Source organism: Spinacia oleracea, chromosome 5, assembly GCF_020520425.1.
Source record: "Spinacia oleracea cultivar Varoflay chromosome 5, BTI_SOV_V1, whole genome shotgun sequence".
NCBI lineage: Eukaryota > Viridiplantae > Streptophyta > Magnoliopsida > Caryophyllales > Amaranthaceae > Spinacia > Spinacia oleracea.
Window position 1 is genome coordinate 16,665,640 of NC_079491.1, and position 19,735 is coordinate 16,685,374.

The 19,735-nt window shown below is 37.4% G+C and overlaps 1 protein-coding gene across 1 annotated transcript; it reads right to left on the bottom strand.

The window, feature by feature from the left end:
- Positions 1-2,950: 2,950 nt before the first annotated feature.
- On the bottom strand, positions 2,951-7,026 carry LOC110786039 (glutamate-1-semialdehyde 2,1-aminomutase, chloroplastic). The gene is made up of 3 exons (XM_021990548.2): positions 6,726-7,026; positions 4,437-4,610; positions 2,951-4,220 (listed from the first exon to the last, which is right to left on the bottom strand). Exons 1-3 carry the CDS (start codon positions 6,918-6,920, stop codon positions 3,153-3,155), a joined length of 1,437 nt encoding a protein of 478 aa, XP_021846240.1. The 5' UTR covers positions 6,921-7,026; the 3' UTR covers positions 2,951-3,152.
- Between the last annotated feature and the right edge of the window lie 12,709 nt (positions 7,027-19,735).

Genomic DNA, 19,735 nt, shown 5'->3' on the forward strand with positions numbered 1-19,735 from the left:
GTTGACCAGGTTGCACAGGGCCACCACCGGGCCTGCTTAATTTAGTAACTTTCTCGGAAAGGGGGTTGCCGAGCGGCCTAAAAGATGGATTTGGATTTTTATGTTTCTAAATTATCTTATGAGATCTTATTCATATCTTCTGAGTTGGCTTGGAGTTTAATTACTTTTTCATTGTCGTGGTGACCTCATAAGAAAATCACTTGCAGTATTTAACTAATTTTTTTTAGGTATAAATGTATAATTAAATATTAGAGAATGTGGATATTAACTAGATTAGTTAATAGAATGTTGAGGGGTGGTATCCAAAATTTAGAGTTGAATTTCGTCTACAATATTTGTTGCCTTATCCTTAAGCCTCTCTCTAAAAAAAATGAAAGATATATGTATCAAAAATTATGAGCGATTTCCGTCTATAATGTATAAAGATGTCAAAATTCCCAAAATGCTTCCCTTTATAATATAATTTTCAATATAATTTCGACGTGGACGGTAGATTGAGAATTATATTAAAAAGGGGAGTATTTTGGAATTTCGACATCTTTATACATTATAGTCGGAAACCGCTCAAAAATTCTAAGAGCATGAGCAATGTTGAGGTTGTTCACAAACAAAATAAATTTATCTCTCTTCTACATCGATCATCCTCTACATCATCTTCCACTATCTTGAGTTACTATTATGAGTCACTTTTTATATTTTCTAATTGTAAACCTCCTCACAACTCTCCCTCCTACAATTATTAATTATATAAGCTGAAATGGGAAGCAAGTAGGTGACAAGTGTCAAATTTTCGTTAAATGATGGCTCGTGGGCCGAGGTTGTTAGTGACTAAACAGTCACTACAATCTCATATCATGGGGATGCTATGGGGCGCTTTCTACAATGATAAGCTTATCCACAAATAGGAGAGAGAGTGTTGTGAGTCACTAGAAACTCACCATTGCTCATGCTCTAAAGGTTTAAAACGCTTAATCTTAATGTTTCGAATGAGCACAATTGCACATAACGTTAATAAATAAATGTTACACTTAGGTCTAGTTTACCTACTAGGCGAGAACAAGATGGATGTCCTCAACAACACAGCTTGTGGTTATGTTTAATGGAACAAAAGAATATGTGTCAAACCATATACTCTTTCACACAAGTCCTCTTAGGGACAAACTCACAAACCCTTTATCAAACCATACGTGAACCCACTGGCAAAGAAAAGAGATCGCCAACTCCCCCGGAATGACAAACATGGCTGTAAGCTTCACTGTCTGAAGTGAGAAAACCACCAAATCACAAACGGGGAAGGAGTATTCGAATCTGAAGCCTATCGTACACAAACCTTCATTCATAATCACTAGACCAATACCTCATTGGTATATTCGACTATTTTCATTGTTATCATCAACATTATTTTTTTGGTTCTACTACGAGGAGTTCCCACCGCCTTGGGCGAGTGGATTAATCTCCCGCGAGAGTTTGCATGGGCACCTCGATGGGCAGCATCCTTCCCAGCTGAGGTTTTTTCCATACCCAATGCTCAAATCCAATACCTTGGTTAAGGAGTAATAAATCTTTAACCATTCATGCCAACTTCAATTGGTGTTATTATAATGTTGATGATAATCTTAATTAAATTAAATTAAATATATGTGAGTTAATCTTAATCAAATTAAATTAAGAGTAATAATTCACACGTGAGTTGAGACTCATTGTCCTACAAAAAAAATAGAAGAGAAATGACGACTAACTTATACGGAGTAATAAGATGGATGACTACTCTTGGAGCCAATGCAAGTTACAACTTACAACAGCTCATCGGCAATGTGTGGCTAGATAATTAGAGGGCGGAGAGGCGGCATGCTGTGATGTGTGAGCAAATACATCACAGCACCAAACATGCACCATTTCTTTAAAAAAAATGTACCATTCATTAAAAAAAAAAGTACCATTTCGTTAAAAAGAGTACTATTTCATTAAAAACAAAGTACCATTTCGATTAAAACATGTACCATTTGTCCATTTCGATTAAAACATGTACCATTTCATGGAATTTTTTTGCTGACCGGAATTTTTACTTCCTCAGATAATTAACAGCAGCTTCAGGACTTATGTCGTGTTTGCCCCTACAGGCTACAGCCAACTGACAATACACACACCAACAACAGCTAAATCCAGAAGAAATCCTAACAAGAACTAATTACCCCATCACTTTTAAAATGGATACTGAATATAGTTTTGTGTATGAAGAGGAATTCATTTATAAAATTCTAAGACAAGATTTGACAAACTAACTCAACTCATCCTACTACTGATGTCTGATTCATACAATAGCACCATACCATACATATAGTGTAGGAGCAGTTTTGATTACCTCCATTGCTTTATCTTCATTGGCGAATAGGCCTGGTTATCGGGCGGGGCGGGTCAGGGTCGGTGCGGGTCAAAAGAGGGTCGGGTATTGAAAGGGTCATTTTTAGAGGGTCGATAATGGGCGGGTCAAAAGCGGGTCGCGGGTCAATAGCGGTCATTATTGGGCGGGTCAATAAACGAGCAATGAAAAATGAAAAACAAAAGAGTCATGTGCAAGTACAAGTAAATACGAAGCTATGCATGTAATTTTTTGTATCATTACTATTTTTATTTTCAAACTAATTGTAGTATAAATTTGACCCTATAATGACCCTGTTCAATAAAGGCCCTGTCCAATAAGAGCCCTGCCCAATAAAAGCCCTATTAACTTGACCCTAACCCTATATCCATTGGACTACCCTGTCCAATAACCAGGTCTATTGACGAAGCAAAGATCAATATCTCCAGTCTCGAGCAGTTCTACCAAAGCTAAGTCGTCAAATCTGATTTGTAGCTTATTACCATCATTTATGAATCTAATAATCAACCCACTTCTTGAATCGCAAATTCAAACTCCACGAGTATCACTCCCCTTGTGATAAGGAGTCCAGACAATAAAACTCATACCCTTTATTAAAGATGAGAAGATACACTGAAAGAAACAACTTACAAGAGAGACAACAGGAAGAACAAGATCAGCTATGAACTCAAAATACAAACCACACCTATTAAGAACAATCCCAAGATACAAGTTATCAACTAAACAAAGCTACAAAACTGGACACCGCGAGGTAAAGAATCAGCATCATATCCTATATCTCCCGGAAAACCTTCTCAGCTGCTGCTATCGTTCGTTGAATATCTTCAGAAGTATGTGCCAAGCTAGTAAATCCAGCTTCAAACTGTGAAGGCGCAAAGTAAACTCCTTGTTCTAGCATTCCCCTGTAGAAACGGCCAAACTTTTCGGCGTCACTCTTCTTTGCATCCCCAAAACTATACACAGGCCCATCAGTGAAGAAGAAACCAAACATTCCCCTGATATATCCACCACACATTGCATGTCCAGCCTTCTTCCCGGCATCAAGGAGTCCCTGTGTAAGTTCACCTGTAATCTTGTCCAAGTATTCATAGCTTCCTGGCTGCATCAATCGTTTCAGTGTATGTATCCCAGCAGTCATTGCCAACGGGTTTCCACTTAGAGTACCAGCCTGATACATTGGCCCGGCAGGTGCAACCATTTCCATAATATCTCTTCTTCCTCCATAAGCACCAACAGGAAGCCCACCACCAATGACTTTCCCCAGAGTTGTAAGATCCGGAGTTATCTTGAAATACTCTTGTGCTCCACCGTAGGCTATACGGAATCCAGTCATTACCTCATCAAAGATCAAGAGGGTATCGTTTTCTTTGGAGATTTCACGGAGACCTTCAAGGAAGCCGGGATTTGGAGGAATATAGCCTGAATTTCCAACAACGGCTTCAAGAATAATTGCAGCAATTTCTCCTTTGTTAGCCGCGAAGAGACTTTTGACAGTTTCCAAGTCATTGTATGGAGATGTTAGGGTGTCTGAGGTGGCAGACTTTGGAACACCTGGGGAATCTGGAAGTCCTAGAGTAGCAACCCCACTTCCTGCCTTGACAAGAAACGGGTCAGCATGGCCATGGTAGCAACCCTCAAACTTTATAATCTTCTGCCTGCCCGTGAATGCACGTGCCAGACGGAGTACACCCATACATGCTTCGGTGCCTGAGTTCACAAATCTGACCATTTCAATGCTCGGAACAGCTGATATCACCATCTCAGCCAGGGTATTCTCCAGAAGACAAGGAGCACCAAAACTTGTTCCTTTCTTCATTGTTTCAGCCAGGGCTGCGAGTACCTGTTAGTTTATTGGGAGGTCAATGACAATGAGGTACAAGCATACTTTCTAGTTTTGTAGCTTAAGTTAACTTATGCGTAAACATCAAGTCATCAATGATGTTCCAAGATCATAAAGTTGGAGCTCAGTACCAAAATAACATTAAAATGCAGATAAATATGAAGCAAATCCAAATTCTCACTGATGAGAATTTAAAATCCAGAGAAAGAATAAAACCTCATCGTCAGCATGACCAATAATAGCGGGTCCCCACGAGCCAACATAGTCAATATACTCATTGCCATCTATATCCCACATGTGAGAACCCTTGACAGAGTCTATCACTATAGGCTGTCCACCAACTGACTTGAAGGCACGGACAGGGGAATTCACACCTCCAGGCATCAACTCCTGCAGTTCATACAAAACCATTATCACATCCAGATGGAAATCTTAGCACCTAGGAAGTTGAGTGTTGTGGGAATATCGAAATTTTGTTCAGCTAAAATTCCAAAACAATAAATAAAAGTAAACAAATGAGGCCTCAAATTTGAACTCAAACGTAACAGCCAAACCTCAAGACTTAAGCTCCGTTTGGTAGGGCGTAAAACATTTTCCTGTAAAACAGTTTTCCTCTATTTTCAATTTTACATTGTTTGGTTTGCAAAGGAGTGTAAAACCATTTTTCCTAGGAGTAAAATTGCTCTCGCAATGATGGAAAACCATTTCCCCCTCAATCAAAATGAAGGGAAAACTGTTTTCCTTTCTTTTCCTTATCTCTCTTATACACTCCTCTCACTACCTACATACTTTCTCTTTCATTTTCCTTTCGTTTCATCATTTTTCTTACATGGAACCAAACAATGAAAAACTAATTTTGGAATTGTGTTTTTCATTGTAAATTGTTTTCCATGAAAATCATTTTACATTGAAAATGTTTTACACCCAACCAAACGGAGCCCTAATGAAGAATAATATTCAATCACAAACATATTTCATATCTCTGCCAACTTTTCTATCGGGTAAACAATACCAAACTAATAATGAATTCAGCAAGAAAGTTATTTATTAAATCCAACAACATTCAACTTATGGATGTTCATAGCAACATTGAAGAGTGGAATACAACTGTATTACAAGATCTTTTACTATTCATTTCTGTTCCAGGGGAAATGTAATTTTCGTATACGGCTATTTCTATTACTATTGCGACAAAGAACTAGGAACTTGGAAACAAATTCAGAGATAATAAGTCTGCATATCCCATCAGTTTACCATGTCCATGCAAACAAAATGCCCTATAAAAGATCAAGTAGGCTCTTCCAGAAGCATTCAGATGATTAGCACCAATTTACTATATCAGCAAGTAATCCACCAAATCCTTCAAGCTAGTAGATACGTGATATTATTTGTGTTTCCTGCGGTTCACAACATCGTTACTCCAGTGCCTCTAATGAGTAATGAGGCTCACACCTCATGCTGGATAGGGAAAGTGAAAAGTATAAAATCTTACGCCCTTACCCTGTAACCCACTAAGAGATTGTTGTTGTTCGATCCTTGAGGACCTTGACAAAAATGCACCACCTCATGAGACATTCAATGGGATATATCCTAATTCCTAAGCATACTTGATAAAGCGGTACATGCCCTCGAGAAGCACCTCACTGGAAAAGAACTAGAAGCCAACTTGATCCCATCTATCTAGAAATCTCATCTTCTAATATTTCCATCAAAAACCAAAGTGAAATCTAGCTTGTCTTCAAGAAGAAACAGAAACATAAGCTATCTACTTGACACATTACTAAGAAATATGAAGTCTATACAATACGCATCAGTTCAAACATTATCAGTTGGCAATTAGAACTATACAAATTATGCAACACGAAATTATAATCCGCCACTCATGTACTACATTACATGGACTCTTCATTTTGCTTCAAGTACCCGTGTTAGACCCCCCCCCACATTCTGACACATCCATGGACACGTTCCAATGTCAGACACTGATACCGTAGTTCTAGTAACATAGCTCATGTCAGAGAAGCATGAAATACCCAAAGATGCATCTCCAGGCAACAACATTGTCATTATTTCAGACAACAAAAAATTATGCGAAGTTTCCCCTAATAATTCCCATTTCAATATTATAGCTCAAAACAAAGACCCATCAGCTGAACATGAACTAGAATTAGTCTAACCCAGCAGAAACTAATTAAATTTAAAGCTGAAATTGACGTCACTAAAAAGCGTCATTAAAGCAACAATGTCAAAGACTTAATCCCACAAGGACGAGGTCCGCTACATAACCAACAATGGAGATAAAATATCCTCTCCCTCCATTCATTTCTATCTAACAGTACTCAAAAAGTGTAACAAAAACTTCAGCCAAATCAAAAATTACAAAACACCCACAATTCCACATTGAACAATCAAGCCCAAAATCCCAATTCAACGATCTAAATTTTCAAAATTAAGAACAAACAACAAACCCCACAATTCAAAATAGAAAAAAAGAGGTGGGATTACCTTAGCTTTTTTAAAAGCTTCTTCAGATTTCTGAAGGGTGTAAGTCTTCTTCTTCTCATCAACAGAAACAGTCATGTTAACAACAAGAGGGGAATGAGAACGAGGATGAAGCTTGGATTTGGACGAAGAAGATGGTTTAACGGAACAGAGCTTTGATGGCCATGTTATACCTACTGTTCCTGCTACACCTGCCATGGCTTCTTGCTTTGATTTTCTCTCTCCTCGCTGTTGCTTTGTTGCAAGGAAGTCAAGATAAGAGAAAGGAGATGAGCCACTTTGTTTCACCAAAAAGGTGCAAGAAGAGGAGATCCAAACGACGAGATTTTGATGAAGTTGGGTAATTTTGACCAAATGGGCTTTCTTTTTTCAAGACCAATTGGGATTTTGGGTTACTGCTTTTTACAAAACTAGTCCGAAACTCCAACTCCCCACACGGCCTAATAATTAATGGCTGCATACCTATCCACCTATCTCTACATGCATAGGAGCCCAAACGACATCACATCATATACACATACTCATATTTTTCTCACCTCTAACCTCTTAATATTTTCTCTCTCATCAAACCTCCTTTTCTCTCTCCATTTTTAGTGCCCATGGCGAATCACCGGCGACACCACCACCACCTCCATCGTAATATCACCAACAACTCATCGGCGTCGCCACCACCACCTCCATCACAATATCACCAACAACAATCGATTTTCTCGGCGATTTCTCCCAGCGATTACCTCCATCGCCGGCGTTCTGTTCATCTGCTTCTTCGTCCTCTAATTTCTCGCCTCCTTCACCATGGCCTCAACCAGCAATCTACGTAAGAGGAGAGAGAAAGAACAGAAGGCGCCATGCCTAGTGTTAGCGTTGGTAGGGACCGAATTTTCGACGCTCTAAGCAAAACCTATGGTAAACTTGCGACATTTTCTCTTTAATACTGTCAATATTATAAATATCAATTGATTTTATTACCAGCGATTCCAACTCGATCTGGACTACGTTTCATATGCCAAATTTCTTTTTCTTCTTTAGTTCATGGTCAAGGCTTCGAGGATTAGGGAATAATTTTAGCCGAAGGTGCTGTCAATTTTTGCAATTTTTTTGTAAAATATATAAAAGAAATTGATGATTAGAATATTGTTGAGCAATATATTCATTCAGATAGAGATGCACTGTTTAGGAATTAGGAGTTACTAATCTCCATGATTTGATGATTAGGTGCAGACAGGTCAAACATGGATCAAAAAGTTGTTCTAATATCTAATGGGAAGAATATAGTCAATCAGAATAAGGATAGGCGATTATTGTTTGATTTTGTGAAAAAGTGCCTAACCACCTACGGTTTACATGACACTTTTGTGCGATGTTCAGTTTTTCAACTCTCGTGTTCAACTTATAAAGAACCGTGTTCAAGTAAATTTAACTTATAAAACTATGATATTTCAACACTTTGGTGTGATGTTCAATTTCTCAAAGTCTTATGCTCAATTTATACAAAATCATGTTCAACTAATTAAATTGAACTTATAACTAATATATGTTCAATAATTTTGAGTGATGTTCAGTTTTTCAAGTCTCATGCTCAACTTATAAAGAATTACGTACAATTAAATTTAACCTATAAAACTATGATATCTTCAACACGTTGTATGATGTTCAGTTTCTCAAGTCTTATGTTCAACTTTATATAGAATCATGTTCAACTAAAAGGCAAGCAGCAAATATAATAAGCAGATGTTCATTATTTTTTACTAAAAGATCAGAAGTGGCGTTGTCTAAATATTGTCATGTTCAGTTTATAATTCATCATGTTCCACATATAAAAGATAATGTTCACAAATAAGAACACTTTTAGTGACGTTCAATTTCTCAAGTCTCATGTTCAACTTATAAAGAATCATGTTCAACTAAATTAAACTTATAAAACTATGATATGTTCATAAATAAGAATCATTTTTGTGTGATGTTCAGTTTCTCAAGTCGTATGTTCAAATTATAAAACTATGATATGTACAATACTTTTGTGTGATATTCAGTTTCTCAAGTCTTATGTTCAACTTATACAAAATCACGTTTAGCTAAATTTAACTTATTAAACTAATATATGTTCAATACTTTTCTGTGTTGTTCGGTTTCTCAAGTCTTATGTTCAACTTATACAAAATCATGTTCAACTAAATTTAACTTATAAAACTAATATATGTTCAATACCTTTGTGTGATGTTCAGTTTTTAAAGTCTTATGTTCAACTTATATAAAATCATGTTCAACTAAATTCAACTTATTAAAACTAATATATGTTCAATAATTTTGTGTGATGTTCAATTTCTTAAGTCTCATGTTTATAAATGAGGATATATATATATGTTCAATTTTAGGGTTTGTAAATTTAAATTTTTGTTAAAATATTTAATACTCGATTCTGGAGTAAGTGTGTTTAAATCAATAATAGGTGATTTTTTTTAGTTTCTAAAAAAATCACCTATTGTTCTTGGTTGTGTTCGATTTTTAAAACTCAATGTTCAGTTTTAGAAATTTAATGTTCATACTATGTTTGATATATTGTCAAGTTCATTTTTAATTAAAAAATGTTCAATGCTCAATTTCAGAATTTAACATGGAGGAAAAAAGACAGAGTCGAAGAAGAAGTGGAGGAGAAGTTGGTGAACTCAATTCGTTTGTAATTGGTGGTAGAAAATTTATCGACGAGGAGGGGCAAATAAGAACTATTAAGATGGAGAAAAGTTACAGAGGAGAGAGAAAGAATATAAAAGAAAGAGGAACATAGAAGAAGAAAAAGATTCATCAATATTCCTATTTTTTTTATTTTTTTATTTTCGAATCTACTAAAATGTAACGTAGTGATTAAACTTGTGCGAACGTATTAGAGTTCCTGATATATTAATTAATATTATTTAATTATCCTAAATTATTATTTTTCAAAAGAGAAATATGAAGAAGGATATTTTTTCATGTTCATTTTTTTTATCATCGTGTTCAATTTTAGCTGCTTCACCTAGCTCATATGCACCCATCTCTGCATGCATAGGTATGCAGCCAAAAATTTGGGCCACTCGGCCACACCCCAATAACTAAATCGATCCTCCAAACTGAACCAAAAACAAACCCGATTGAATTCGATATCATTAAACCAAACTGAACCAAAAACCAACCCAATAGCAACTCCAAACCCAATAAAAATTTAATTAATTTGGCCTAATAAAAATTGGTACCGATTCGACTTGCATTATTATGGACCCAATCAGAGTCAACCTGAACCAGAATTCAACCGAATTATTGCTAATTAAACTTGATTACATCTAAAAGAAGAAATTAATCGACATGATTCAGACCCTGCTTTTTTGGACTTAATTGCAGTTCCATTCAATCCAGTTCAGATTAGTTCAGTTCGGTTCAATTCAGTTCAACTTCATTCAGTCCAGTTCAAAAGAACGGCATTGTGTTCATCTTCTTCTTTAATGATCTTATTTTATTATTATATTTATTTTATTATTATTATAACTATGAATTATATTGTAACGTTCATATTTATTTACTATTATTATTATTATTATTATTATTATTATTATTATTATTATTATTATAAATCAAATGCTAACAAAGTCAAATATTTTACAAATAGTTAGTGGGAAGCCGAGATACAATCTGGGCCCCACTCCTCTGGCTATAGTAAAACCTATCCTGGCAAGAGCGGGGATGATGGTCGATAGGGCGCTTATGTGGGCACAACAAGCACAAATGGGAACAACAATGGTAATTTATCTAACTGCGAGACTTTATGGGAATTGGGGGTACTTTAGAGCGAATGACAACACAATATCTATAAAAGCCTACAACAAAAAACAAGCAATAAAGCGTTGACAACAATTGGTGGAGAAGTAGGAAATCATTCATTCATAACACTCATAAATGTTTAATTTGAATTAGCTACAAACTATCTGAGTTGACAGTAACATTATAATTCTATCTAAAAACTAGAAACCTATTAGAAAAGTCCTGAAAATCATTAGATAAGCAAAGTACAAGTAAATAAATGTTGGATTCTAACACTTAGGGTGTGTTCTTTTCACCCGAATTTCACTTATTGAGTCTGAACTTATCTTATCTTATCTTATCTTATCTTTCTTATCTCATCTTATATTACATTATCTTATCTTATTGACCATTATTAGAAGTTATAAAAATTTATCATATGAACTTATTGACCTTTATCTTATCTGAAGTTATCTTATTTAAATTTATTGGCACTTATTTTAACATATATAATCTTATCTTATCTTATTACATCTGAAATTAAAAATATAAAAAAAGTAAGGCGAACATAACATATCCTAGTCTAATTAGTTTCAAATAAAATTGATCATAATCTTCCAATACAAGGATATTGTGATACAATTTATCAGAGGCATGTAGATATACATAGCACCTCCATTTTTTAATAATTGTACCATCTGGTTTTAGCACTATTCTCATATTCGTATATAGTTATTTTTTACTCCGTATGATTTATATATAAGGAAAAATATATTCATGTGGGATCCTGTTAGATTCATCTTGAAATATACTTTCAAATTATCAAATTTTTATAATTTTTGCAAATGTATAATGAGCGATATTAGTGGTTAAAATAATGCATTGACAAGCGTGAAATCTCAGATGGTGCAATTAAAAAAAATGGAGGAAGTATGTAAGATAAAACTTAAATGTAACAAATCTAAATTTGGTGCTAAATAAAAGAAAAACACTTGAGTTTGTGGCTAACCTGGTCCAAAACTGAACCCAAACACGAAACTTATCCAGTTGTATAAAATTGTACTTGAACCTTACATACACCCGAACCAAACTCAACCCTAACCAAATTAAACTGATATAAAACCGTCTTATACTCTAACCGGTTCAAAACTAACCCAAGATTGACTCAAAACAAAATTACAATGATGTATATCCAAGTACAAGAACCTTTTATTACACCTTAAACTTTTTTTTATATATATAAAGGTAAGGAAAAAGTACTTAGGTTCCCCTTCGCACAAGGGTGAAACCTAAGCAATCAGTTTGTACAATATTATCTAAATTGGGGCTGGAGTTCGGGGTGATACACATGGGATCAATGATAAGATGACCAACATTAGCTATCCAATCTTCTGCTCTATTTGCTTCTCGGAAAATATGCTTGATATGCGTAGAGCTGAAGTGTTGAAGTAGCAACTTACTATCTTGAATAATGTTCTGGAGTTTTCAAGGGGGATTCCAGGTACCAGACAGGGAGTTGATAACCAGTAAATTGTCACCCTCAATGTAAATATCTTTAATGCCAAGGTTGATCGCCTCTTGAATGCCCTTGTGCAGTGCAAGGGCTTCTTCCATGTAGACTTGAGAATCACCAAATTGAAGGATTTTGCAATGATTGTTTTCCCTGTGATGTCTCTGATGATGCAGCCAGCTGCTGACGAAGCTTTACGTGAACCGTCGAAATTGAGTTTGAAGGCGCCCGGCGGGGGCGGAAACCACCTCACAAGGATGGGATGCGAGGTGGTAGGAGGAGAGGAAGGGGAAGAAGGGAAACCTTTAAGTTGTTGATCATCTATCCGGAGCCTGAGCTCCCATTCTTTGAAGGTGTTCAGGGCTCGGTAGTAGCAGCGACAAGGGGATACTTTGGTGTTTGAGAAAACCATGGCATTCCTTTCCTTCCAAATTGTCCAGCATAAGGTAATGAACTTTCACAAAGCTACCTGGTTACGTCTAAGATAGTCCAAGGTTTTGAAAAAGTCTGTCATTGGGAAGGAGAAACCCATCCAGTTCTTAGTTAATCTATGAGACCAAACTTCTTTTGAGTGCTCACAAGTAAGAAATAAGTGGTCAATGGATTCACTGGCTAACTGGCATCTGGGGCAGCAGCTTGATGGAATAATCTTCTTGTGGAAGAGAATTTCTTTAGTTGGGATACTATTGTGACAGATTTGCCATAGAAAGATTTTAACCTTTGGCGCTATATTGAGTTTCCAAATCCAACGAAACTTCCATTTTTCATTGGTAGCGGGTAGATCGTGGGCTAGCCAGGTTGCAGATTTTACTGAGAATTCGCCCGAGTTTGTGCATCCCCAGATAGGGTTGTCAGGAATGTCATTCACTGGAATAGGAATGCCTTTAATTTTTTGCACAATCACAGGAGAGAGGAGCGCCGAAAGTTTCTCTAGGTCCCAATTTTTGGTTTCATCTATAACCGAGTTGACATTAAAATTTTCCATACTAATATTGGGAGAGATGTCCGGTAGGTCAGCTAAAGCGTATTGACCTACCCAGTTATCTTTCCAAAAGTCAATGGAGCTCCCATTCCCTAGTTTCCACCTTATACCTTTCCGAAGTAGGTTACGTTGGTTTAAAATGCTAATCCAAATAGGTGAGTCTCTAGATTTTCTCTTGGCAGAGAAGAAATTGGTGTTCTTTAGGTATTTCTTCCTCATAATATTTGCCCACAGGTTATTGTCATCTGTTAGGATTTTCTAACCTAGCTTCGCAATGAAGGCTCTATTTAAAAGGTAAGTTCTTCTTAGCCCAAGCCCACCTTGGTCTTTAGGTTTACAGACTTTCTTCCAGGCAATGAGGGGGAGCGCATTACCTATTTTGGTTTGGTTCCAAAAAAATTGACGATGTATGCCGTCCAGTTGATGGCAAGTCTTTTGTGGCAGAAGGTAGGAAGAGCAAATGTAAGAGGGAAGAGCCTCTAGGTTACTTTGGATAAGCGTTGTTCTGCCTGCTTTGGAGAGGAAGTTGGCTTGCCAAGAGTTAATACGACTTTCGTTTTTTTGCATGATACGTAAGTAATCCGCTCTCGTGGGTGTATAATTCGAGAAGTGGGCACCCAAGTATCTACCTAGGGCACCTGATTTAGTCATGTTGAAAATGCTAGCCAAAGAGTCCCTTTTGGGATGGCTGATATTTTTCGAGAAGATAATTGCCGACTTATGAAAAATCACTAGTTGTCCTGACAGTTTACAGAAGTCTGAGATGACTTTCAGTAGATTGTGGCATGCCGAATTAGTGGCTTTACACAACAGTAGACTATCGTCTGCAAACATGAGACAGGGGATTCTTGTTGTTTGAGGTGCTATTTTAAACCCCAGCCCCAGGCTGGGCCTGTTGCTGGCATTATTAAGCATTATAATGAAAACCTCCATGCATAAAATAAACAGGTAAGGAGACAGAGGGTCTCCTTGTCTTAAACCTCTAGACGGGGTAAAGACTTCTGTTGTTGAGTTGTTGACTTTAATGGAGTAGGATACTGTTGTTACAGTAGCTTTCACCCAGTTAATACAGACCTCGGGGAAGCCCATTTTTGCAAGCGCTGCCCAAAGAAAATCCCGTTCTATCCTGTCGTAGGCTTTTTCCATGTCCAGCTTAAGGGCGCACCATCCCGTCTTAGATTTTGATTTCTTAAAAACATTAAGAATCTACTGGACTAAAAGGAGATTATCATGTATGGATCTACCAGGTGTGAAGGCATTTTGAAAAGGGCTTATATGCTTTTGAAGAATGGGGCTTAGTCTTGTAATAGAAGTTTGGAGATAACTTTATAGATCGTGTTGCAGAGGCTAATTGGTCTAAAGTGATTTGGATTTTCAGGATTATTATTTTTCGGGATAAGAGCTATAAGCGTATGATTTAAGAACGGCGGGAGTTTCCCGTGAGAGAAAAATCTCTTAATTGCTAACGTTATTTCAGGCCCGGTTGTATTCCAGTAAGTTTGGAAAGATTTAGGTCCGAAACCATCTGAGCCTGGGGCCTTTAGCGGATTCATGATAAAGAAACTAACTTTAATCTTCTCGTTGGAGAAGGGGGATAAAAGACTATCAATCTCAACATTAGAAATTATTTGAGGGAGGAAGTCCAGGTTAAACGAACGACCGGAATGGACGACTGATTTGAATCTGTCTTTAAACGAGTCAAAAAGAATTTTTTGAACATTCTCTTGTCCTTCCTCCCATTGGTTGTCAGAATTTTTTAGTCTATATATGTGGTTCTTAGCAGCTCTGTGTTTCATGAGTTGGTGGAAAAATCTAGTATTCCTATCTCCTTTATTTAACCATGTTTTCTTTGCTACGTTTTTCCAGCGGTATTGCTTTTGCAGAAGGATTCTCTCTCTCTGTTTGAGCATTCTAAGAAGGTGATTTCTCCATATAGGGTTGAAGGGTTGGTTTATTAACTTGTCTTCTAATTCTTGAATTTTATTCGCATTAGCCTTCAGCTGCATAGATTTGTGCGAAAATTTATCTTTTGCCCAAATTTTCAGATTGTCTTTTATACTGCTTAGTTTGGTTCGAATTCTAAAAAATCTTGAGCCTTGGATATTGGAATTCCATTTTGATTTAACAATTTTAGTTGGTTCTTCTTCCAGGGTCCAAGAGTTTTGGAACCTGAACAGTCTATTTCCCATAATTACGTCTGTATTTGTATCGAAAAACATAGGTGCATGATCAGAGCTAGTGAAGGTACCATATTTAACTGTTGCATTGGGGAATTTGTCTGTGAAATTAAAGCTTGCGATAGCCCTATCAAGACGTTGATATAATCCTAGGTGGGATTGAGATTTCCAGGAAAAAGATTGCTGAACGCAAGCTATGTCTGTAGCGTTTGTGCGTGTTAAAAAACGTGGAAATCTTTGGCATTGTCTTTGAGTGATTGGGTTACCACCATTTTTGTCTGAGGGATGTAGGAGTTCATTGAAATCGCCTACTAGGATCCAGGGGATATGAATGTTTTCGTAAAAAGTGGACATTGACTCCCAAAAGGAAGGTTTATCTTCATTCTGGGCTGGGAAATAAGCCCCTGAAACTAGAATTTGCTCGTTGGTTGGTTTATATAGAACGTTCAGATGAGCACATCTATTGACTAGAGTGTAATTTTGTACAAGTAAAGAGTCATTATTCCAACATACCCATAGACCACCACTATGGTTGATTGGATCTATGATTATGTGTTTTTGAAAACGAAATCCTTTGATTACATTTCTGCTTGTGGCATTAGCTGTCATAGTCTCGAGGACAAATAGGATATCAGGCTTGAAAGTAGTGATATAGTGAGTTATATCACCAATTGCTTGGAGTTTTTTACCTCCTTGTATATTCCATGTAAGAATTCTCATAAGAAAGTGCAGAAATAAACACAGGCCTTTAGCCCATAAAGTTCCATGCGGATCCAAGTCCGATTCCAGTTGTCACAGATAAAAACTAAAAGAATAGAAACAAACAAATATATAAAAGGCCATTTGAGGTATAAGATGAGAAAAATGAAAGAGCTTAAGGAAGCTACAAAGTGTTGATCAATTAAGTGGCTTTGCTTGCATATTCTCCGTAAGAGCGAAGGCGTGAACTGAGTAATGCAAAGACTAGTCTCCCTCCAGCTGAGAGCAAAAGATAAGACATGCTTAGTTAATCCAGTATAGTAAGGTATAGTTAACTGGTTTAGGAAACCCTTAGTGCAGAGAATAGTAGGGAGCAAGCAGTAGTGTAAAATGGACATAAAAAAGAGATCCTCAGGTAGGGACCAAGTGATGATCCATACTGCATCATAGGATAGGGGCTTCAGGTCATCTTTGGACACAATTAAGAGGTTCCAAACAAAGAGCATCCTGATTCTCAGGTTCCTCCATTTGTGATGGAGCCAATTAGAGATCCAAAGAAAGACCATAGGCATGACCAAGGCAAGACATCTGTTCCACAGTTTACAATAAATGAAAACACAGGGCCAAGGCAGCCAACAGCATAAGCAGTTACTAACTGGGCAAATAAGAGCTAAATCCATGATTATATTGATATGACGATTAGGTACATTATAGGACTGGATAAGACTAAACACAACTACAGTAGTTACATGTCTAGCTAACTTACTGTCAACATGTTTACAAAAGATGTAAAAAAGGAACCTGTAGACTATCATTAAAAGAGATTGTAAGCTAAGCACATAACTACTAAGCCCTGAAGGCATACCAACCAGTAGCAACTGGTCAAAAAAAAGTATGGGAGACAACATCCAAAAAACCATCCAAAAAGTCAGCAGCCATAAGAACAACCAGATCATCCAGCAGAGGGTGAGGGAGAGAGATCACCATCATCTCTCTTCCTTCTCTTAGAGTTCTCAGCTTCCATGGAGGTAGAACAGTTTGAGAAAATAGGGTCATTAGCATCAAACCCATCACCATCATAGATTTCCAAATCCATGTCAAGCTCATCATCCTCTTGTACCTCCTTGACACCATGAGGAGCAAGCTCTAATGGGTCAAAATCAGGTAGAATATCCTCATAAGGTTGAACATTAGGAGGGTTGAGAGTAATAGTATCACCGGTGGACACTTGGAAATCCTGGAGGCCCTGAAAGCTATTAGTTAGGGGGATGACAGGCAAACCAGGTTCAGACTGATGCAGAGGAGAAGTAGTTGGTCTGGTGTGATTTGTGGTGGGGTGGTGGTAGGGTTTAGCTTGGTTTTTTCTTGGGATGCTTCTAGGTTTGGCTCTCCTTCTTGGCACCACAGCCAACCAGTCAGTAGGAGTAGCTTGACCACTAGCCTCACCAGACACTCCCATGAACAGCTTAGCCTCATCCAGCTGGGCCACAACCAACTCAAGACATGGTGGTGGCCTTTTAGGACAGGTATTCAGAAAGTGGTTAGGGTCACCACATAGAGGACACACTTCCCATACTCCTTCATAAGAGAGGAAGTACTCCTGAATATCATACCCAAAATTCAAGGTTATAGATCTAGGAACAGGTTTGGTTATGTCAAGGTTGAGACACACTCTAGCAAATTGGCCTTTCTCAGCATTTTCAGAAGTGAATTTATCAAGTTTTATAGGTTGACCCACACAACTAGCAATCTGATTGAGGTTATGCCAAGTCCAATACTCAGTGGGGAGAAAAGGAATTTTCACCCATTGATCAACATGAGTGATGGAATTGAACTGGGCCTTAAAGGAAGCTCTCCAAGGGATTAACACAAAGTTCAAACCTTGAACAAACCATGTCCTATTTTCCCAAACCTCATCCTTGTCTAAAGGGTTAGAAAACTTGATGAGAAACCACCCATTTCCTATAAACCTAAAAGACACCTCCCCCCTCATAAAAGTCCAGTCTCTTTTCATTCTACCAGTGACAGCAGCTTGAGGGACAAACTCACCCCATACTTTCCCAAAAAGACAGGTGGCTTCCATGAGCTTAATTTGGTCATGGTCAAGTTTAGGAGCATCTAAAGTGATGGTGGCATTATTCGAACTAGGAACCTGTGGTGGAGAATTGTGTGTACTGACCTTAGGTGATGGATTGGGATCAGTATCAGAACTGCTACCTCCCAGGAGAAAGGAGCTATGGGTGGTGTTACTGAAGAAGCTGGGAGCACCTGAATTACCAGGTAAGCTGGCAAGTTTAGGTTCATTGGAAACTGCAGGATGGTTCTTCTTAAGAAGTGAGGCATAGCTAGACTCAACAGGAGTGTTTGACATTAAAACCCAAAGACTAAACAGATTACTGAGGTTAAACACAAGGACACAGAACTTAGAACAGGCAAGACAAGAGATGAGATCAACAGGAGTTTTGAGAGGACTTGTGTAAGAGAGTGAATTGTACTCGTAAGGAAAAAAAGACAGTATTTATAGACTTGTTTAAGGGACTTAGGAAGATCAAAGGTCACACTACAACTCCACCTAAACCAATTCTTGTACACAGAAGGATCTAGAACAACCAAATAAAAATACAACCAAAAAGTATCATCCAGCTTGAAATAAAACACAATTCAAATAAATACATGCATTGAAAAAACGCGAAAACAAGCAGTAAATGACAGAAGAGAATCGAAAAGGCAAGGAAGAGCTTGGAGAGTGACTTCCCTGAGGAGATTTTCGAAAAAAGTGGAGATCTTGCAACTTCTGCATTTGGATAAGCCATTCCATAGGTCCAAGCTGGGCGGTGGACTTGTATTAGTGGAGTAAAAACATTAATTAACCCGTCTAAACCATCATTACTGTTGCAAAGCCCAAGATTTGATGACTCAGCAGATCTCTCCACCCTTGGATCAACGGTGCCTTGGTGAAGAAGGCAAAAAGGCGATCGGAACAGTAAAAGCGGATTTCGATACCAACGAGGCACCAATCCGCAAACGCAGAAGCCATAATTACCCCTATTAAGGCTTAGTCTAGAGATTTTTAGGGGAATCTCTTTCAGAAAATGGGACAAGGAGGAAGACGAAGGGTTTTGGAGAGCAAAACCTAGATCTGAAAATGCGAAGAACTTGGGAAGGGGGCTGGACCAGATTAGGGTTTTCCTTCTCTCATAAGAAAACTTGAGCCTCTCATGTTTCTTTTTCTTTCTCTTTCTCGCTCTAGACATATTCGTAAAAGTCGACATCCGTAGAATTTATTACACCTTAAACTTACAAGTCACATTTTAATTTACTTTTTTCACGTATACCACAAGTATTTCAAATGTAGTTACCTACTCCTTGATAATCTAACTCGGTTGCTAAAATATAATACGAAGTATATATTTTCTTCCATTTACTACTATGTCAACTACTCCGTAAAAAAGAACGGAGAAAGTGTAATATATACGGCGTATGTAGTTACGAACTCCGTATATTTTTTTCACCATTTTGGGAAAAAAAAAGACAACTAACAAGGGTACATCCTGAGAGTGATGAATAACTCAGTTGGTTAGAGTTTCCATCCCGATTCCAGGTGATCCTGGAATCGATTCTCATCCCCACCCTTGTGGCTCATTCGCTCCAAAAAACAAGGGTACATCCTAATACTTCTAACGCCTTCGAATTTGATTAGTCCAACAGTAATTAGATACTAACTCGTGTGTACATTGGAAACATACTCCGTAGTTTTTAACAAGTTTTAAAGAGGCAACATTTTGTAGTTTTAAAATTTTAATGGCATGGAAATTAGTCCAAAGAAGTAAAAAGCAAAGAGTAATTGAGGTAGGAGAGAGAAAGGAGTGAGTGT

Bases quoted from the DNA above. Each gene is read 5' to 3' on its own strand.
- LOC110786039 (XM_021990548.2), bottom strand. From the start codon at position 6,920: ATGGCAGGTGTAGCAGGAACAGTAGGTATAACATGGCCATCAAAGCTC. The intron at 4,611-6,725 runs GTAATCCCACCT...TATGAACTGCAG, and splicing joins AAGCTTTTAAAAAAGCTAAG to GAGTTGATGCCTGGAGGTGT. The intron at 4,221-4,436 runs GTTTTATTCTTT...ATAAACTAACAG, and splicing joins TTGGTCATGCTGACGATGAG to GTACTCGCAGCCCTGGCTGA.